This window comes from Saxophila tyrrhenica, assembly GCF_035928015.1.
Source record: "Saxophila tyrrhenica strain CCFEE 5935 chromosome Unknown scaffold_4, whole genome shotgun sequence".
In the NCBI taxonomy this organism is placed as follows: Eukaryota; Fungi; Ascomycota; class Dothideomycetes; order Mycosphaerellales; family Extremaceae; genus Saxophila; species Saxophila tyrrhenica.
Window position 1 is genome coordinate 929795 of NW_027041736.1, and position 20391 is coordinate 950185.

A 20391-nucleotide genomic window follows, 5' to 3' on the forward strand; every position below is an offset into this window, starting at 1 on the left:
ACCTTGTCGTCAAGCTCGCTGTCCTCATTTGTACAGTCGTATTCCCTAGCGCAAGAGCGCATCATCGCTTCCTAACGCTGATAGCCTCCACCACTCCCCAACCGCGCAAGAATGTCCTGCATGTTCACCTGCTGCCCTGCACCTCCGGCACTCTGCCCTCCCTGCTGCTGCTGTTGCTGCTGCTGCAGATACCCAGCAACTGCCGGATTCTGCTGCAGCGCTTGCACCGCACTCGCCTGCGCATTAGCCGAGTACGGGTTCGCTGCATTGGCTGCGCTCTGTGGCGTGTTCATGGCCGAGAGCAAGTTCTGCAGATTGTTCTGGTCGAGGTTCGTGATGAGATTCTGCAGGTTCGGCGGCACTCCTGGCTGCGGTCCTTGAGGCATTGGCGGCTGCGGGGCATAGCCTGGGGGCAATCCAGTCGGGTGCTGCGGAGGTGGGCCTTGTCGATCTCCATACGCGGGCGCTGGAGCGTTGTAGCCGCCATATCTCTGCTGCTGTTGAGCGCCGTAGCCTCCGCCGTACCCCTGCTGAGGAGCCGGAGCGGCTTTCGTGGTCTTCGCACGCAGTACCAGCTCGACGGCGATCTGCGGGTCCAGGCCATCGTACTCTTCGAATGCCACATTGCTGGCTCCTTTGCTGCGATCGAAGATTTGAAGGCCGATCTTGCCGGTGTTCTGGTTCTGACGTACGAGCTTCACCACCGCGGCCACTCCTTCCACAATCTGACGGCGTATGACTGCTTCTTCGGGGAGGCGGGGTGAAAGCAGGAGAACTTCGGCGCGCACGGAGCGTGAGTTGAATGCGCTCTCGACCCATGCAATGAAGTCACGGTCCAGTGATCCGATGACGATGATCTGCACGTCCGGCACGTCTCTCGGAGCACGCCGCGGCAGAGGCAGTTGGTCCTGCTCTTGTGAAGGCGGGCTCCGACTCCGATATCTGCCCCCACCGCCGCGATCGAAGCCAGGCGAACGTGAGCGCGCGCGATACCTGTCATCGTAGCGGTCATTGTATCCTCTCGGCGAGAAAGGCTGCTGGCCACCGGGCCTGTAATCATCTCTTCTGTTGATGCCTCGTCCACCTGAGACGTAGCGGTCGACGCTTTGTCCCGGCCTTCCGCGGCCGAGGTCAGGAGGAGAGCGCGAGCGGCGTTGAGTGCCCTGCTGTGGGCGGTTCTTCTGCGGCTTGCTGACTTCGAGATCTGATCGTGCAAGTCTCGTTAGCATTGACCCGGGCCTGCAAGCCATCTGTAAGCAGGGACTTACGGATCCTCTTGTCGCGTATCTGTGTACCCTGCTCTGCGTGGAGCGCCTTCATACAGTCCTCGGTGCGCAGGAACTGTACGAAGCCATATGCCTGCTTGATCGAAATTTGTGCGAGCTCGCCGTACGGATGGAAAACATGAAAGATGTCTCTCTTGGTAACCTTTTCTGAACTCAGGTTGCCTGCAATACCAGTCAGACGGTCCATTTTCTCATACATTCTCACCACTGCCCCATTCAAACGTTCCCACTACGCGCGGCCGTTCCCATACGGTCCGTCGCCTGTCCCTTCGTCCATACTCCCACGCTCCTGCCCCTGCCGCCCACCGCAATGCCTGTGACGACGAAGAAAAAAAAAAGGAAATTTGACTTACCGACAAACAACCTCGCACCATTCGGGAACTGCTCCCATCTGCCCTCACTGACATAAGCCCTCTCCTCCTCAATAAACTGATCATACTTCCTCTGCACCTCGGCGTCCCAAGGGCGATCCTCATGCCTCGAAAACTCGTGGCGGCTTGTGGTGAAGTCTTCTGGCCGAGCCAAGGTACCGGTGTGGCCGTACTGTGGCGCGCCAGAGTAAGCGCTGTTAACGCCAGGAGAGCCAGCGAAAGGGGCATGCGACGGATACGTTGCGGCCTGGCCGTTGCCATGCGTTGGAGCGGTCGCGGAGTACGTGGCGGACTGGATCGATTGGGCTGGTGTCCCGGCATTGGCGCTCGTTGGCGAAAGTACGGGTGGGACATAGTTCCTACCCGGCGGATCGGCTGCATGGCCTTGGCTACTACTCTTCGTATGTGGGTGGAAGGCCGGGTTGGCAGCATGCGGATGGTAGTCGCGGATATGCTGAGAGTGAACATAATTCGGATTGATGAGCGGTTGCTCTTGCGGTGGAGGGCGTGGTGGCAAGCCGCTTGCTGGTGCACCAAGAGCGTTTGCCGAGACTGGAGAGCTTAAGGAAGGTACGGCTTGCTGGGTTTGGTTGGCAACTGATGGAGACTCGGTGGTGGGCGCAGTCATGCCATCTTGTGGAGGGGCGGCGCTAGTAGCTGCATCATGGGCATTGGAGGGTGCATTTTGCAATGTGTCTAGCAGCGCCTGGACATCGACAGAACTGGGGTTGAAGGCTTGAGCGGCTGTTTCGCCGGGTTGTGTCTGGGCATCAGACGGTAATACAGACTCTTGGGTAATGGGCGCAGACGTTGCATCGGCGGTGGGCACACTAGGATCAGAAGATGGCTCCGTGGCATTGTGGGTGGGAGGAGGAAAGCCATCTCTGACTGACGCCTGGTCGTTGGCTGAGTTGGTAGAAGTAGAAAACTGGGTTGGCTCAGGCTCTTGTGTCGTCGAGTGATTGAGAGCTTCTGCAGCATCCGTAGAGGCAGGCTCAGTGCTATGTGCTTGCTGTTCTGCGGACGCGGCTACTCCGCCGTCTTCTTGCGTGTCCATCTCCATGGCAGTGACGTCCCCTGCTCCAGTGGAATATGGCGTCACGTGTTCTACAGCGGCGTCTGGCATCTCGGAGGTGTGCTGCTGGTGCTCTGGCTGCTCTTCTTCCGGGTCGTTGGGATCGCGCCACATGTTTGGCCTGACGTCGGTGTTGCGCGTGGCGGGATCGGTCATGTGTGGTTCGGTCTGGTTGAAGCCGATGTCATGTTGCATCTCGAGCACTGGGATGTTGGTGGGAGTGGGGAAGTGGATGGGTCTGGGAGATGCTGGAGAGAGGATGCTGGGCTCGTTACGATATTGCGGTTCCTCGGGTGGCTCAGAACTCATGTGTGACGCTCACGGCGTGCGCTGAAGCGCGACAATGGGTGGCTAGATGGGGTGAGGTGTAGGTGGGCGGCTTGTCATCGTTTGCTTTGGCTGGTGCGTTCGGCTGTGGGTGGGTGAACCGCGGTGGTGCACACTGCGATCAAGTGACGAGAGTTGCGGAGGGCATATGTCTGGTACACGTTGGAGGGAGAAGGGGTGTCTTCGAATGCGCGACGTTCACACGATGGTGGTTTGCTCGAGCGAAGAGATGGAAGTGGAAGGTGGGAAGCTGCGGACTTCCGCTCAAGCTTTTTGCCGCGCTAGTGCTGAAAGAGGAAGGTCGCAATACCTGAGTCAAGGCTCTTTCTGCAACTGCTTCTTAAACACTTTCCGCAATGGATATCCCCACCAACGATGACGGTTTCAAATGGTTCGGCGAGGGCTTCGATGGCTTTCCCAAGCGTCTACCGGATGATTGTGTCGAATACATCATCTATGTCATCGAGGAGCAACAACAGCGCCAGAACAGCATCGCTACTACTCGAAGCAGGCTGAATCAGATACTGAAAGCCAGCAACGATCTGAAACGAAAGCTCCTTTCCGAGTACATATGGCAACGGGAAGCCTTCGACTTGAAGCTGTGTCCTCAAGCTCAGGCACCGTCAACAGCCGACCAGACTCCGAAGCGTTCAGAGGATGATCCAAAAAGACCACACCTCAAAGGACGGACGAATGTTGGCGACTCCATCGCAGACGAATGGCTCGTCGTGTATCTTCTGCTTGAGCTCAGCAAGCAGCACCCAGACGCTTGGATCCGAGTCTACGACACCGATGGCGAGTTCCTCCTCATCGAGGCTGCCAACGCTCTGCCCAAATGGCTGAACCCTGACATAGCGGAGAATCGTGTCTGGATTAGCAACGGCCACTTGCGTGTGATACCACTTGACGAGCATCAATCCAATTCGCGGAATATGAGCGCTCAGGATGCTTTGGCTTTCATCTCTCGTTCGCCGGACAAGCTGATCATCAGCCCGTTCATCGAGGATGAAGCATTCCACCGGATACGGGACTATCCTTCTTCCATCAAATCGTCGCTGCATCACGCACTCCTGACTATTCCAAGGAATCTGGCGTATATACTCCACCGCAACCCGTCCTATGTCAGCCCGGCCATTGAAGCATTCTACCTCCGTGATCCGGTCGCACTCAAACCACTTGCAACCAAAGATACTTCAACTCTGCTATTCCCTCCCGCAGACTTCGTCACCGCAAGCGTCAAGTTCACAAAGGTCGGCTACGCGCAACTTCGAAGTCAGGTCTTCGATGCGCCACCGGCATGGACAGCAGTCGCTCCGAAATTGCAAGCTGGAGACGCGAAGACCGAGATGGGCATGAAGGTGGCGTGCGGCATGGAGATGCTGCTGTCTGATCTGCAGAACAAAGACAAGAAGGACGTGCGAGAAATTAAGCTGTTACTGGAGGACGTTGAAAGTAGCGAGGAGACGCTGCCTTCTGATGAGGAGATATCCAAGTGGACGCAAACGCAAGACGATGAGAAGTGGCTTGATATCGACTACAATGATTTCGAGAACGAGCTGTCTGGTCGGAAGGATGCAAATGGTGAGAAGTCCAACACTGCCACTGGTAAAGGCTTCGGCGACGCGAACGCACAGCAAAACTTGCGCAAGATGGTCTCCCGCTTTGAGGACTTCTTGAACGATGACACGGCGGGTGCGGACGGTGTTGACGACGATGATCTTGATGACAATGAGTCCGACGCTTCTGATACTGGCTCTTCCGACGGCGAAGACAAGGACGCTTCGTTCGACGAAGCAGAGTTTGAGAAAGCTATGAAGGAGATGATGGGTATGCCACCCGATGAGCTCGAGAAGAACGGACTGTTGGACGAGGCTCGTAAGCTTGCACTTGAAGATGCAGAGGAGTCCCAAGGTGGCAAGGATGACTGGGGCGAAGACGAGGAGATGAAGAAAGTGATGGAACTCATGGAGCAAGAATTGAAAGGTCACGGGGCGCTGGATCTCAGCGGGGGTATGCTCAGGAAGAAGAAGACCGGTCCGAATTCCAAACCGGCTTCGAAAGAACAGCCCAAGGAGAAGAGGACAGTCCACTTCGGGCCCGAGCGACCGCCGAATATGTTCGCGAAGAAGGACGACGGAGCCGAGAGCGCGGACGAGGAGATCGGGCCCGGCGATGGCGAGTTGAGTTCGGATGACGAAGAGTTCAATGACGTGGATCTCGGGCTTGCGAAGAATATGCTGGAGTCGTTCAAGGGGCAGGCGGGCATGGCTGGGCCGGCGGGAAATCTGATGAAGGCGATGGGTGTAAATATGCCGAGGGACGAGGGTGGTGATAGCGATTGAAATTGAAACAAATGGTTGCAAAGATCTTCAAAATGACCATTTTCCTCTTCCTGTCTTGCTACTAGTAATCATACTATCTAGATCGGAGCATTTTGCTGACCATCCTGCCTAATGATGCCGTCTGATGTAGGTAGATGTGCTGCTGAGTCCTCCACCGCCAACACGGACAGAGAGAGGGAGGCCAAGGTGGATGTGAGCAGACAAATCGGTCGGTCGGACGATGAGCAGGACGCAGCAACGGATAATCCGCCGACTGTAAGAGGCGTCTGAGTAGGCAGTTTCCAGTCATGGGAAGGAAGCGGGCACCGGATCACTGGCTGCTACACTCGCTGCTGCTGGCTGTACCAAGCCATCTCCGCGGTAGGAAGGCCTCAGTGAGATCGGTCCAGCTTGATCCCATTCTGGGAGGCCATTGTGCGTCTACAGTGTCCTCTTAGCCACGATGAGCACTCAAATGCTATTGCAGCACAATTCCAGGAAGGAGGAAGTCATTTGGGAAGAACAGGGGAGTGGCTGACGGGAGTATGGAAATCAAAATGTCTCAGCACATGGCACAACAGCCGAACGTCTAACACTTCTGGTCTACATAGAACTCTTCGGTGACACATCCTATACAGTAGCAGCATATTGGAAACATCCTGAACTTGATGGTAATTGTTGCAGGTATTCGCATTGGTTGGGATGAACAAAGTGAGGGTCCACGCCAAGGCGATGGCGGCGCACACGCAAAAAGCTCGGCCGAGCGAGGCCCGGACCTCACGTGGTCCCGATTCCAGTATAACACAGCAGCAATCGATGCTACAACAATACCACATTGTCAGGAGCAAAAGTAAATGACCTAGCAAGGCCGTATAGCTCCCTTCTTCCGGGATCGAACTGACGTTGACAGGTTAGTGACGAGTGTAGACATGTTGAGAGGCGAGAGAACCTACCCAGAGACCTCAAGATGACAAGAGAAACCCATTACAGTCTTGCGCTCTTCCAACTGAGCTAAGAAGGGGTTATAGGGAGCGAGTCAAGCATCAACAGCATGATCTGTGATGATTAGTACTCAAATTTCAATAATATTATATATATTTTTGACCATTGCTCGGCGAAAGATCGGGGAAATGGCGAACCGCAATTGCCCTTGTCTCAATCGTACAGTGGGAAGACCCAACAGGACATTTGATGGCTCATTGAATGGTGTTGGTCACTGACCCGGGAAGAATACATGTAGCATTGTGGCATCGTCCTCAACTACTCCTAGGCTGCAACACCTTATCGATGATCCCCCACTCCAACGCCTCCTCCGCCCCCATGAAGAAGTCCCTCTCCATGATCTTCTCGATATCCTCAATCGAATGGTCCTTCGTTAGGTGCTTCTTGTAGATCTTATTCAACTGGTCCCGCACCCTCAAAATCTCCTTTGCGTGTATCGTGATATCGCTCGCCTGACCTTGATATCCTCCACTCACTTGATGCACCATTATCCTTGCATGTGGAAGACAGAACCTGCTCCCCTTACTTCCTCCACACAACAGCAGACTGCCCATCGATGCCGCTTGACCGAGACATATCGTCGTGACGGGTGCTCGAATGTACTGCATGGTATCGTAGATCGCCAACCCTGCCGTAACGCTACCGCCTGGGCTGTTGATATATAGATTGATGTTCTTTGAAGGATCGTCGCCTTCGCATACGAGTAATTGAGCGACTATGCTGGCGGAAGTGGCCTCGTCTATCTCGCCATTCAGACAGATTACCCGTTCGCGGAGCAGTCGTGAGAAGATGTCGTAGGTGTGGTAACCGCCTCCCTATACTGTTAGCGAGTTACATCATCTTGTACAGCGAGTATACATACCACCGTTTCTGTGACGAAGGGCATTGGCATTGCTGCACTGGGTGGTCGAGGAGGGTTCGCATCGTTTCTTGACGGGAATGGTGGATGTGATGATATGCTCTGGGTTGCTGTTCTTATACCGGATCGCAAAGGGCGGGAGCGCACCGCGCGCAACACCGATCGAGATATGGGCTCCATGATGTGGGATGAGGTGGAGAGTTGGTCGAGCACGACAATGTAATTGTCACTTCCTAGTTCGGTGATGTAGATCATTCCCCAAAGGAGACGAAAGCCGCAGCTACACTCGCTTGGACGACTGCTGTCTTGGTGATCAGCATAGCACGAGGGATATGATGTGACAACCTAATGCCAATAGCCAGTCGTCTGAGGAGATTGACTGCTTTCCCCAAATCACAAAGCTTTCGAAGACATGGAAGCACCGCCGGCCGCTCCAGCTTCAGGACCCGCAACGTCCTTCCACCGCGCGAGCAGCCTACGGTGACCAACGAGGACAAGACAAAGACACTTCGCACCCGTCAACATGGCAACAGAGAACTGCCACTCCCGCCCCTCATGGACCCACTGGCGGTCGAAGCAAAGCAGAGGCACAAGAGACCTAAGCCTTTGCGCATTCAGGGCCAGATGACGGACTTTCAGAAAGAGCTGGCGAGCAATCCATACGGTATGCGTTCGCACTAGTACGTGGACAATACATGTGCTAACGCTCCCTCCCCGCAGCGCGTATACTCGCCAGTCCAGTCCGCCAATGCCAGTTCACAAACGCTCGTCTTCCCTCCGACCTTCTCCAACGCTTCTCGAGCGTCCACACCCCAACACCAGACGGAAGCGGCCGACTAGACGCAAAGATCCTTCCAAGGTCAATAGATGCAACCCCAGAAGACGGCGTGATGTACGGCCCATCATCCTCCTATGTTATCAACGACCGCCAGGCGCTGAAAAGGCTCAACGTAGGAAGACAATGGACGCAACTTCTCTCTGAACGGTTGAAGCTTGCGTACGACACGAAAGCTGCTGGAAGGAAGGCCTCTTCTTCCAAGAAATGGTATGAACATTGGCAGCGGGATCCGAAGATGCCGGATACGGTTCTGCAGAACCTGAAGTCAGATGTGATACGAGCAGTGGCTGCCATTATAAAGCACAAGGACGATGCGAGACTCGTTATGCCGGTGGCGGCGCTTCAGGAATTTGCTTCTTTCGCATGGCTTCCCGCTAATACGACTGAGTTGGGTGAAGATGTGGCGAACTCGTTCAAAGATTTTACGGCACACGTCGTTATTCCGACGTACCGTCTGCAAGATTTGCTGGGGGTGGACGAGCTCCCTGTGCTTCCGTTCGAGGAAGACGTTGCCAAGCTCGGCCATGCAGCTGTTGTACCTCACGAAAGCACGACCAAGCTGAATGTCCGTTTGCGAAAGCTTTGCTCCTACCTGAGCGACGAGCAGAGTGAGAGGCTGGCATCTGTCTCTCGCTCGGATTTCGCAGCGTTGACCTTGGAAAATGCCGAGCCAAGGGCAGATGAGCAGGTCTAGTGAAGATAGTGCAAGGTATTCAACAACAAGTTTAGGACATGAAACAATTCTACTTAAGACTGTCCCATGCCAAAGACTCGCTCACTTTCCGATACGACCTCATAGCTCTCGTAGCAAATTCCTTCGGCACAGACTCACTCCGCTCAGCAAGATGCCGCGAGAATATCTCCATACTAATCCACCCTCGATACCCAAGCTCGTTTACAATCGCCTCCGTGACCGAGAGAACAGGCAAAAACCCGCCCAAAACCTCCTCGCAAGGAAACAGTCTCGCATTTCTCGACCAGCTCATCCTCGCCGGCTGATCAGCGTCATAAAACTCATGTCCTTCCACGAGCGGCTTCTCCAACTTCTCAGCATCCGACAGCTGTACGTAGAACACCTTCTTGACATCGACATCCTTCACCAGCCGGAGGAGCGATTCAACCATATCCTCCTTCGCCCGTGGCATGATTCCAGTCTCGGAAGCGGGATCCGCCCATACTCGCCCTGCTATATGGTATGTATCAAGACACAATCCAAAGTTCGGCCGATCAACTCGTTGCACAACGTGCCAGCTCTGCTCCCACAGATCCACATGTGCGCCCCATGATATCGCCTCGTAGGCTAGCTTTACCGGAGGGTCTTGCTTGGCTGCCAGATCTGCTACCTCGACCAGGTCTGCGACAATCTTGTCCATATCGCCTGTAGTCCCTTCCTTGTTCAGATTGCTGGGGATCTGGATGACGTCGCAGCCTAAAGCCTTGACGAGCTCCAGCCATTGCTCGAACCTCGCCACCGTTTGCTTGTGTTTCTCGTCGTCCAGCTGTCCTTCGTAGTGGCCGAATGGTTGGAGGACGATGACGGTAAGAGCTAGATCATCGCATTGGCGTTTGATGTCTTTCGCGGCATCCAGGAGCTGACTGTGGTCCACGTCTTCCGACTGTGGTGATGATAGTGATATTGCGTGATGGTAAAGGTTGCTCCAGCAGATCTCGATACCTTTGATTCCGGCTTCAGCTGTCGCCCTGAGTATGGAATCAATGCTATGGACTCCTGGTGTTCCCAGACTTATGGTTGCCGTGGCCGGGCAAAGAGGTGATGGCGGTGGAGGCATGGTTGAGGGATGTATTTCTTCCGTGCCGCTTGTTGATTACTTTCGCCGTGCAGCCCAGCAATGCGAAATATGAGTCTCGCCTTTAACCAAAGGCCCGCAACTGCTGCCTCACACCCTACTGCGGTTGACGAGTCCCAAGTACGTCGGTTCCAACGAGCGGATATGAGCTTATCCGTCGACGGTGCTTCTGGCGGACCAATGTCTTACAACTCTTCCAGGACACCGACCTCGCAAGAGCTATTGGTCGAGTAGGATGTCAAGCTAGTTGGTGTCAATATTCGGGAGAATGTTTTGTAGGGATGATAAGTTCTCATCGGAGTGAAGTGTAGCTCGACTTGCCCCTCGACTTCTGCCAGGCCGTGTGGAAAACGCGAACGCAAGCGCGTCAGGTTTCCAGATTTGAGGATTTTTGAAGAGCTTCAAGACGAGAAACATATTGAAGCGGACCTCACCACAACCACACTACAGCGCTCTTAATTCTCTTTCTCCACCCGATACATCTTCGCGCTCTCCACACTACGCTGAGGCCTTTAACATGTCGTTCGGCGGGCAGACGCCCACTATCGTCGTTCTCAAAGAAGGTAGTCTTGATCTCGAAACACACGTAGTCCTCGCACGACACCGCTGATATATTACAGGGACCGACGCTTCGCAAGGACGAGGCCAGATCATATCCAACATCAACGCCTGCGTAGCTGTCCAAGCGACAGTAAAAGGCACACTCGGTCCATATGGCGGAGATCTATTGATGGTGGATGAAAATGGCAGGCAAACAATTACCAATGATGGCGCGACTGTTATGAAGCTCCTCGACATCGTACACCCCGCCGCGCGCATTCTCACAGACATTGCGAGATCACAGGATGCAGAGGTCGGCGACGGGACGACTTCTGTGGTGGTGTTGGCGGGAGAGATTTTGAAGGAGATCAAGGAGCAGGTGGAGCAGGGCGTGAGCAGTCAGATCATCATGAAGGGACTACGGAGAGCGGGGATGATGGCGGTACAGAAGGTCAGGGAGATTGCGAAGGATACAAAGGAGGGCAACCAGAGGGATACGCTGAGGAAGCTTGCGGCGACGGCGATGAGCAGTAAACTCATACATCGGAATGCCGACTTCTTCACCAAGAGTGAGTTGAGACACTACGTTTTCGGTGGAATGTGCTGACGTAATTTAGTGGTGGTCGACGCCGTCCTCTCCCTCGACCAGGACGACCTAAACGAAAAACTCATCGGCATCAAGAAGATCACCGGCGGCGCGCTACAGGACTCCCTCTTCGTCAACGGTGTCGCCTTCAAGAAGACTTTCGCCTACGCAGGCTTTGAACAACAACCAAAATCCTTCTCCAACCCATCCATCGTCTGTCTAAACGTTGAGCTCGAGCTGAAGAGCGAAAAGGACAACGCAGAAGTACGAGTAGAGCAGGTGTCAGAGTACCAAGCGATCGTGGACGCGGAATGGAGGATCATCTACGACAAGATGGAGGCTCTCTACAAGACTGGCGCCAAAGTGGTGCTTTCGAAACTCCCGATCGGCGACCTTGCGACACAGTACTTTGCAGACCGAGACATCTTCTGCGCTGGTCGTGTTGCATCAGAAGATCTCGAACGCGTGTGCCAGGCTACAGGCGCAAGCATTCAGTCCACCTGCTCCGACATTCAACCTCGCCACCTCGGCACCTGCGACAAGTTCGACGAGCGCCAAATTGGTGGTGAGCGCTTCAACTTCTTCGAAGGCTGTCCTGGAGCCAAGACGTGCACACTCGTGTTGCGCGGTGGCGCAGAACAGTTCATCGCCGAAGTCGAGCGCTCCCTCCACGACGCCATCATGATCGTACGACGTGCGATCAAGAACACCTCCATCGTAGCAGGCGGCGGCGCGTGCGAGATGGAAATCAGCGCCTACCTGCACGACTTCGCCGATAAGAACGTCCCACACAAGCAGCAGTCCATCATCAAATCCTTCGCCAAAGCACTCGAGGTCATCCCCCGCCAACTCTGTGACAACGCCGGCTTCGACGCCACCGACATTCTTAATAGGCTACGTGTGGAGCACCGGAAGGGCAACATCTGGGCCGGTGTGGACTTTGATCACGAGGGCATTCGGGACAATATGGAGGCGTTTGTCTGGGAGCCGAGTCTGGTCAAGATTAATGCGATCCAGGCGGCAGTGGAGGCGAGTTGTCTGATTCTCAGCGTGGATGAGACGATCAGAAATCAGGAGAGTCAGCAGCCGCAGGCACCGCAGAGGGGGTTGCCGCAGGGTGCTGCGCAGAGGGCTGTCAGGGGGATGGGGAGAGGGAGGGGAATGCCGAGTAGAGGGAGGTGATTGTGAGAAGGGAGTACGTGCAGTGTATGAAAGAGCAACAGCAGCTAGCTAGACCATGATCATGAGCATTGTGTGGCACCGTCCGCGGAATTGCGGACAGCCTGTTCCTGAAGACAGACGGGTACGAAAATAGAGCCGCCATGGCGAAGACAATCGATCTCCACGATGGTATACCCCTGCAGCCGGATCGAGACCGATGCGGATGGTAAGCGAGCCGATGCCGTTGTGATCCTGGACGGGAGAAACATTACCATATCAATGTCTGTGCAGCGATGTAGCACACTTCCCTATCAGACCTTCGTGAGCTGCTTGAGTGCCGCACAACGGAGTGCTTAATAGACAGCAGCATTGTTTGGTTGTGCGCGTGAGAGTGTCAAACTCTCGGCCGATCGATTAGGTTTTCTTAGTGCAATCTTGTGCCACAGATCAATCGCCCGGGCGCCAGCCCGATCGCAAGCCGCCTTTGCCTCGATCTCAGATGACGGCCACACTCCAACTTCTTCGCCCTCACCCTCTCTCCTCATCGTCGTCTCGAGCCCACCCTATCATCGCTCTCCGCTTCCGGACCGCCCATCGGTATCCGGGTGGTCGGTAACTCTTCACGCTCACTTTTTCATCAGCGAGCAGATTTTTCTTTCTCAGCGGCGGAAGCGTTGGATGATTGCACGCGATGCCGCAGCCGAACAAGAAGCGCGGGCGGCGCGGTGGAGGGAGGAAGCGGAAGCTGGAGGAGGGTGGTGATGAGGACCCGGAGCTCGCGCAGAGCAGCACGAAGCGCAGGAAGTCGACTGTTGATGACCAGGCCACCGACGACCACGCTCCCGTGCAAAATGGTGATGGCGATCTAGATCAGGCTTACCCTCAAGCTGAAAGGGCTTTCTTCGGTGTTCTGGACGATGACGAGCAGGAGTATTTCAAGCATGCTGATGATATGCTTGAGGCCAACGACTTCGGGGATGCCGAGGAGCGGACGCTGTTCCTGGCTAATGTCTATCGAGAAGCGGATGGGAAGGAGCTCAAGATTGCGCAGAGTCAGTCTTGTTCGAGGTTGATGGAGCGGTTGATTCAGCTGTCGTCTGCGGCACAGCTAAAAACGCTGTTCGACAAGTTCACTGGAAAGTAGGTGAACTCCAACGTGAAAAGTGAGTCCTCGAAGCGGTAGCTAACCCTCGACGCAGCTTCATCCACCTTGTCTCACACCGATTCGCTTCTCATTGCTGCGAGGCATTGTTCCTTCGCTGTGCACCGATCGTGACGGAAGAGCTCCTTGCCGGGAACAAAAAGGACCAGCGGAACCGCGATGCGCCAACGAATGGAGACGCACCAGTTTCCATGGAGGCTCTATTCTTGCGGACACTCGACGAGCTCGAAGGCAATGTCGGGTATCTGCTGACCGACAGGTATGCGTCTCACGTTCTACGCGTCCTACTGATGGTTCTTTCCGGCGAACCGATCGATACGGCATCCACGAAACACCTACTGCAGAGCAAGCGAAAGGAGAGCAACGCTGTGCAAGGCGCCAACCTTCCAGAAGCCCAGACGCTGGACAAGACACGCAGTGTACCAAAGTCGTTCGGCGAAGCGCTGGAGCATGTCATCGCGGGCAGCATCGCTGGGCTCGACACTGAACAAGTACGGGCACTTGCTACACATCCGAACGGCAACCCGACTCTACAATTGCTCTTGAAACTTGAGTTGACGCACTACGGGAAGCAACGAGCGAAGGACGAAAGATCGATCATTCGAACATTACTGCCCGACGACCCATTGACATCAGATTCAGGAAGTGGAGGTTTCATCAACGGCTTGGTGTATGACCCGATCGGGTCTCATTTGATGGAACAAATCATCCAGCATGCGCCGGCGAAAATGTTCAAGAGCCTGTATGCGGAATTCTTCAGGCACAGGCTGACATCACACGCCCGGAACGAAGTTGCTGGATATGTGGTCTGCCGCATACTCGAACGGTTGGGCCACGATGACCTGCTCGACGCGCACGAACGCCTGATCCCAGAGCTCACCCGTCTACTCCAACGCGGTCAAACAGTCGTCGTCCGCACGCTCATTGAGCGTTGCACAGTCCGTGGGATCGATACGCAAGCTATTGCGGTGCAAGTCTTCAATACCTGGAACGACAAGGAGAACTTTGAGGTGAAGAAGCTGCTGAAATGGGGAGAAGGATTGGATGTCGACCCGAACCAGGACGGCGCGCCGAACGGGGGAACGAGCAACGCAACCGGCGGCGCCCTGGCACGGTCATCGGAACCTATGAAAGCGCACTTCAACCTCCTCGCGCAAGCAATGCTGCTTGTGCCCGGATCGTTGAGCGGGCTCGTCTTGGACTCACTAATTATGCTCGATCCTGATACCCTGATCAACATGTCGAAAGACAATGTCGTCTCTCGCACGCTGCAAGGAGCACTCACCTCCCGCAACGCCTCCATTATAACCGTCCGCAAACTCATCCAGCGCTTCTACGGCCACGTCGCCGAGATGGCGCTCGACAGGTCCGCATCCTACGTCGTCGACTGCATGTGGGAAGGCACGCACGGCCTCGCGTTCATCCGCGAGCGCATCGCAGAAGAGCTGGCAGAGATGGAGGGACAGTTGCGGGAGTCGTCATACGGGCGCGCGGTGTGGAAGAACTGGAAGATGGATCTGTACAAGCGGAAGCGACCGGATTGGATTCGACAGAGCAAGATCAAGGCGAGCAATGATGGTTTCCAGAGCTTCTCAGAGCTGGATCAGCATAAAGGCAGTCAAGGGCAGGGGAAGCCGAAGACGCCGATTGAGCTTGCGAGGGAGCGGCATGCGAAGAACAAGGAGGCGGAGAGGAGGAGGGTGCGGAATAATGCTTCCGGCCCGGGTGTTGGGCATTCTGACGGGCCGCCTGCGGCTGCGACTGCGTCTTCGTAGGATGGGGCGTTGAAAAGTGGCAGGTCAGGTCGACGTTCGAAGAGGACGACCAAGGCTTCGAGGGGGCATTGACTTTGAAGTCAGCAGGTCTCACGGAGTTCAGCGATGGCGTTTGATGATATAGAGGCTTCTTTGGTTGCGGCTTAGATTGCACAGACCGAGATACCATTTTGTACTACCTCGCGAGTACTGATGTACTTAGCATGTTTTTTATCAACCACTTTTGCCCTCGATAATGACGACTTCAAGCTATCTTCGGCCAACAAAGGCCGGCGTCGCCTCTGGAAGATACTTGACAGTATACAGCAGACCAACATCATTCCGTCTCAAGACTGCGATGATAGCAGAGGCAAATTGTCTCAACAACGGCATCGTAATCCTACCGTCCACAGATCTACTTGAGACTCATCAACAAGACAGTCATCAACAGGACAGTCATCAACAAGACAGTCATCAACAAGACAGTCATCAACAAGACAGATAGGGGATCCTCTGAAGATGCCTGCAAGGATGCGGACCCACTTGGGACAAGGAAGATCTGATGGTCGAAAGTATAATTCCATCGTTCAGTATGGCCTGAAGCTACGGTGTTCAACTTTTACCAGCATTGGACTATATATACCACTACGAGGTGTCCATGATGACTTCTCAGAATGGGAATGGTATCGCAGGCAAAGCAGAGCCGGTGCAAAGGGCCGAAGAGGCCGACGATGTATGATAGAGTCAACACAGAACAACTTCTAGTTGCTAAGGATCCTGCTGCAGCTACTCGGAACCGTCAAAGAATACATAGTCGACTTCATCCGTGAAGCGGACGTCGATGCCCAGCACAAAGAGGCCTATGGTACAGCATCGAAGACTTCTGCCAATGGTTCAAGGCCACAGCTCCTTGACTACCACTCGCCCAAGGCCCTACAGCAAGCCCTTCAATTCCAACTCCCAGAGCACGGCCTCGGACGCGGTGGCCTCATCTCGATGGTCCAGCAGGTCCTGAAGCACAGCGTCAATACCTGGAACCAAGGCTTCATGGACAAACTCTACGCCTCTCCTACCCCCGTCGGCATAGCAGCAGACATGCTCCTGGCTTCTCTTAACACCAACGTGCACATATACCAAGTCTCGCCCGCTTTGACGCTTATCGAGAAGGAGACATGTCGGGCAATGGCTTCGATGTTTGGGTTTGATGGACCTTTTGCAGGCGGTGTTTCGCAGAGTGGGGGGAGCGCGGCGAATCAGACTTCGATGGTGATTGCTAGGAACAATCTGTTTCCGGAGACGAAGTCGGATGGGTATGGCGGGAGGAGGTTTGTGCTGTTTACGTCTGAGCATGGGCATTATAGCGTTGAGAAGGCTGCGCAGATGTTTGGGTTTGGGTCGAAGGCTGTGAGGAGTGTTGCTGTCGATAGCAGAGGATGTATGCGTGCGGATGCGCTGGATGCTGCTATCAAAAAGGCGTTGGAGGATGGCGAGACGCCATTCTACGTCAACGCCACCGCAGGCACGACGGTTCTCGGCTCTTACGACCCCTTGGACCAGATCGCCGACGTATGCCAGAAGCACAACCTCTGGCTGCATGTCGACGGCTCCTGGGGCGCCTCGATAGTCTTCAGCGAAAAGCAACGACACAAGCTGAAGGGCATCGAGCGAGCGGACTCGATCGCCATTTGTCCGCACAAGATGATGAACGTCCCCTTGACCTGTTCCGTACTACTCGGCAAAGACCTCCGCCAGTTCCACAAAGCCATGACATTGCCAGCGGGCTATCTCTTCCACAGCAACGGCGATGCCGACACTAATGGCCACGGACCAGAAAGCGACGAGTTCTACGACCTAGGCGACCTCACACCTCAATGTGGCCGACGAGGCGATAGTCTCAAACTCGCGCTGAGCTGGGTCTACTACGGTACTCAAGGCTACGCCGCGTATATTGACCATGGCTTCGAGATGGCTGGGTATCTCGCGGACATGATCGTGGCGAACCCGAAATTCAGCTTGGTGTCTGAGAACCCGCCGCCGTGTCTGCAGGTTTGCTGCTACTTTGATAAGCAGAGTGGTGAGGATGCTGAGAAGAGGAATAGTCGAGTCACTGCGAGGATTAAGGACGAGTTGGTGCCTCGAGGATTCATGATAGATTATGCTCCTGGAGAGGAGGGAAGCTTCTTTCGGGTGGTTGTGAATGGGCAGACTAGGAAAGGGACCGTCGATGCGTTGGTTAGAGCTATAGAGGAGGTTGGAGGGAGTGTAGGAATTTAGCATTGTATCCTTGGGTACATGGACGCAGCATGATGCATAGCCTCGCCTTGGGAAACCGCGAATGCCACTACACATCAGGAACTCGTGAAGGAATGTAATTGATGAATCAACAAGACACCCCGTAATACACACTACCTCCCCCCCCCGCTCGACACGCATAACATCGTAAGCCCAACGAGAAAAAGGAGCACGCAACATCCGAAGAATCAAGCGGGCGTGTTTTCCAGCAGGTCAAGGTACAAAACGAAGAGAGCACCGCCTTGCTAACACAAGCCCCAAGCGCATGTGTACCCATTCATTCCCGAACACCCGTCCCCCCCTGTTGCTGCACACGAACAATCCAGTAAAACAACACCCCACCCGCAGAGCGCCCGTCCCCATCTCATGAAGTCTTCTAGAGTGGAAAGTGTTTTCGATCGTTTCGATTTCCAACACTGAAAAGATCGTTGCGAGCATAACCACCCGCTCGCTCTGTCGCGACACCATCTCGCAGAAAAGAACGCCTTCATGCATCCTGCGCCCAAACTGCCGCCCCGCACTCATCGTCTGTTATCCCGTTGCTGCGAGCCGAAGTCCGCTTCCACCTGCTTCCGTTCCTTCTTCTCCTTCACTGAGTACTCGGTCATGAGCAGTAAGTGATCGCTCGGGAAGTGGTAGTTGGGGAACCCAGGCACTCGGCTCATGTAGTCCGGGTCGACTGCTCCCAGGAGACCGGCGACTTGTAGCGTGTTGGTCGAGTACCATACATAGTCGATCACTTGTCTGAAGTCCGGCGTCCAGTTGGTGAAGGGCAGCTCTCCGATCTTGCCATACGATGACTGCAAGCTGAAAGGGTGAGTCATGCCGTTCCGCGTAAAGTCGCCATACTTCTGGTTGCCCAGCTCTGCGTGCGAGTTCGGGAGCGAGCCTTGCGTTATAAGGTCGTACACACCCGAGTCGTGGGTTGAGTTGAAGTCGCCGCAGACGAGTAGAGGTATCTGCGTGGCGCTCTCGTAGGACATGGAAGGTACCGGATCTGGCTTGACGCCGTCTGGCTCGCCACCCACAGAGTCCTCATTCGCAAATCGGAAGATCTCCTTGTCCTTGTCTTTGGTAGGCGGCCACTTCGCGTACTCTTCCGCCTTCTTGGTCAATTGGTCCATCAAGATTGCCACCTGGACGATCTTGACGTCGCTGTACCACACTTCCCAAGTAAGGTGAGTGTTGACCACGATCAGTCGAGTCCCAGTCCGCCTGTTCTCGAGGAATAGCACGAGCGCAATGTGATCTCTCGGCATCACTCGGTTGTACACATCATGCTCGCCCTTCATGTCCGGCCGATTGATCGCTTCGTGCGAGTAGTTGATAACATGCTTCTGCAGGAGCATGTACTTGCTGTGCTTGTAGAAGGTCGCGCAGCCGTCTACTATCTTCGCTTCTCTCTCGCTCATCGTCCGCGCCCTGCCTTTTGCCTGGAACACGCCCTTGTAGCTTTGCGCCAGGTTGGGGGCAAAGAATTCGTTGTAGTTCTCGATGTCCACTTCCTGGAGCGTGAGGATGTCCGCGTCCTTCTGCTGTAGCTCGCTGAGGATCAGGAACTTCCGTCGGTTCCAGTCGAGAGCCGCTTTTGGCGCGTAGCCATACGCCGCCTGAGTTGCCGCGCGGTCGCAGAGAGTGTTCCAGCTGATGACTGAAAATCGATCTTTCTCTGATGCTTCTTTGTCGTCGAGGAGCTGATGCCAGGGTCGCTCATTCGGAGGATCAGGTGCTGATACTCATGTTAGCTCTTATTTCGAACAAACCTCGAGCGAGACATACCAGGTGCTTCTTCACGTAGATACCGTACGAGCTCTTGCGTCCCATGCTCCACCAATCGCTCCATCAAATCGCCCGCGTGCCGCATAGGATTGCCCTCGAGGCCCAGAATCTCCAACTGGTACAAGTAGCCAAGCTCATACGGTATGTCGTCCAGCCGGTTCTCGAACAGCAGCAACCTCTTCAAGTTTGTGAGCATCCCGATCTCCGCCGGTATTGAAGTAAGTTGATTGAACGAGAGATCGAGAACCGTGAGATCGTGCATGAGGCTGATGTGAGGTTGAAGCGACATGAGCCGGTTGTGGTTGAAGTATATCCGTCGCAAGTGGGGATAGTGCCGGAAAAGAGAAGTGCCCATGCTCTTCAACCCGTGCCCACCAAGGTCCATCGCGTCCCACAGCTTATTCTCCGGATCTTCTTCCCCTCCAGACTTTGTCGATCTCGTGCCATGCTCCTCGGCGTCGGTGTACTTTGTGCTTATTCCCGACATACTCGTCGTTGGCAGTCTACTAACATGAGGCGTCGTTCGCGCGTAGAAGTGTGGTTTATCGCCGGCGAGCTTGAGCTTGCTGTATTCGCGAAGGTGCTCTGCATACTGCTCGTTGGGTGGCTTCGACAGTGCTCCAGAATTGTCAGGCGTGCCATTCTGGAGATGCGCCGGAGTGAAGTGGGGAGTGGTGTTGGAAAGCGTGCTCAGCGAGTTGTTGTGCTGGTGGTTGCCGAACGCCGCCTGACCGCCAAGCCCACCGTGATCCTGGTGCTGGTTATTGACGTGATGCCCTTGGTGTGCGTGGTTCTGGTTTTGATAGTTCTTGTGCATGCCCATCCCGAAGCCCTGGTGATTTGCGCCATTGAGCAAGCCATGGTTTTGCCGATGGTTTGTGTGGTTGTACATGTTATAAGTGCCGTGAGCGGGTGAGTGAGTGCCCGGTGATCGGTTGGGTGAGGGAGTGTCGGCGTTTGGTTGGAACAGACCCCTGGTGTTCCCTATCGGCGAGCCGTTCCTATTATGCAGACCGCGAGGGTGCCCCGAATGCTGGTTGTTGTGGAAGAAGAACTGGCCGCCGGGATTGAACCGGTTGAAACCATCGGCCATCGCCGGGCGCGATGGTCGGGGGTGGGGAAGCGAGTGTAAGGGATGCGGCGGCCAGTGCTGGTCGGGCGGGAAGAATGCTTGCGTCTAATCGTAGGGAGGAGGTGGTTCTGGCCGGCGCGGTCTTCTTGCCCCGTACA

General features: G+C 55.0%; 9 protein-coding genes and 1 non-coding gene across 10 annotated transcripts; 5 read left to right on the forward strand and 5 right to left on the reverse strand.

Annotated features, from left to right (window-relative positions):
• Positions 1-71: 71 nt before the first annotated feature.
• On the reverse strand, positions 72-3041 carry NAB3 (nuclear polyadenylated RNA-binding protein 3; the record flags this gene model as incomplete). Its single annotated transcript, XM_064800280.1, has 3 exons — positions 72-1204; positions 1269-1448; positions 1640-3041. 3 exons carry the CDS (start codon positions 3039-3041, stop codon positions 72-74), a joined length of 2715 nt encoding a protein of 904 aa, XP_064661619.1.
• Positions 3042-3415: 374 nt separating this feature from the next.
• On the forward strand, positions 3416-5401 carry LTR77_003023 (uncharacterized protein; the record flags this gene model as incomplete). Its single annotated transcript, XM_064800281.1, has 1 exon — positions 3416-5401. The coding sequence occupies one exon, from the start codon at positions 3416-3418 to the stop codon at positions 5399-5401; it is 1986 nt and encodes a 661-aa protein (XP_064661620.1).
• An 856-nt stretch (positions 5402-6257) lies between these two features.
• On the reverse strand, positions 6258-6401 carry LTR77_003024. Its single transcript has one exon. It is a non-coding gene; the product is annotated as a tRNA-Tyr (tRNA).
• Positions 6402-6636: 235 nt separating this feature from the next.
• Positions 6637-7496, reverse strand: LTR77_003025 (uncharacterized protein; the record flags this gene model as incomplete). The annotated part of the gene is made up of 2 exons (XM_064800282.1): positions 6637-7197; positions 7245-7496. The coding sequence occupies 2 exons, from the start codon at positions 7494-7496 to the stop codon at positions 6637-6639; spliced, it is 813 nt and encodes a 270-aa protein (XP_064661621.1).
• A 93-nt stretch (positions 7497-7589) lies between these two features.
• LTR77_003026 (uncharacterized protein) lies at positions 7590-8773 on the forward strand (the record flags this gene model as incomplete). The annotated part of the gene is made up of 2 exons (XM_064800283.1): positions 7590-7905; positions 7962-8773. 2 exons carry the CDS (start codon positions 7590-7592, stop codon positions 8771-8773), a joined length of 1128 nt encoding a protein of 375 aa, XP_064661622.1.
• Positions 8774-8822: 49 nt separating this feature from the next.
• Positions 8823-9869, reverse strand: LTR77_003027 (uncharacterized protein; the record flags this gene model as incomplete). Its single annotated transcript, XM_064800284.1, has 2 exons — positions 8823-9772; positions 9824-9869. The coding sequence occupies 2 exons, from the start codon at positions 9867-9869 to the stop codon at positions 8823-8825; spliced, it is 996 nt and encodes a 331-aa protein (XP_064661623.1).
• Positions 9870-10404: 535 nt separating this feature from the next.
• On the forward strand, positions 10405-12195 carry CCT7 (T-complex protein 1 subunit eta; the record flags this gene model as incomplete). Its single annotated transcript, XM_064800285.1, has 3 exons — positions 10405-10450; positions 10508-10996; positions 11045-12195. The coding sequence occupies 3 exons, from the start codon at positions 10405-10407 to the stop codon at positions 12193-12195; spliced, it is 1686 nt and encodes a 561-aa protein (XP_064661624.1).
• Positions 12196-12865: 670 nt separating this feature from the next.
• Positions 12866-15111, forward strand: GAD2_1 (Glutamate decarboxylase 2; the record flags this gene model as incomplete). The annotated part of the gene is made up of 2 exons (XM_064800286.1): positions 12866-13314; positions 13374-15111. The coding sequence occupies 2 exons, from the start codon at positions 12866-12868 to the stop codon at positions 15109-15111; spliced, it is 2187 nt and encodes a 728-aa protein (XP_064661625.1).
• Positions 15112-15751: 640 nt separating this feature from the next.
• GAD2_2 (Glutamate decarboxylase 2) lies at positions 15752-17364 on the forward strand (the record flags this gene model as incomplete). The annotated part of the gene is made up of 2 exons (XM_064800287.1): positions 15752-15823; positions 15877-17364. The coding sequence occupies 2 exons, from the start codon at positions 15752-15754 to the stop codon at positions 17362-17364; spliced, it is 1560 nt and encodes a 519-aa protein (XP_064661626.1).
• Positions 17365-17903: 539 nt separating this feature from the next.
• On the reverse strand, positions 17904-20254 carry CCR4 (Glucose-repressible alcohol dehydrogenase transcriptional effector; the record flags this gene model as incomplete). Its single annotated transcript, XM_064800288.1, has 2 exons — positions 17904-19111; positions 19162-20254. 2 exons carry the CDS (start codon positions 20252-20254, stop codon positions 17904-17906), a joined length of 2301 nt encoding a protein of 766 aa, XP_064661627.1.
• Between the last annotated feature and the right edge of the window lie 137 nt (positions 20255-20391).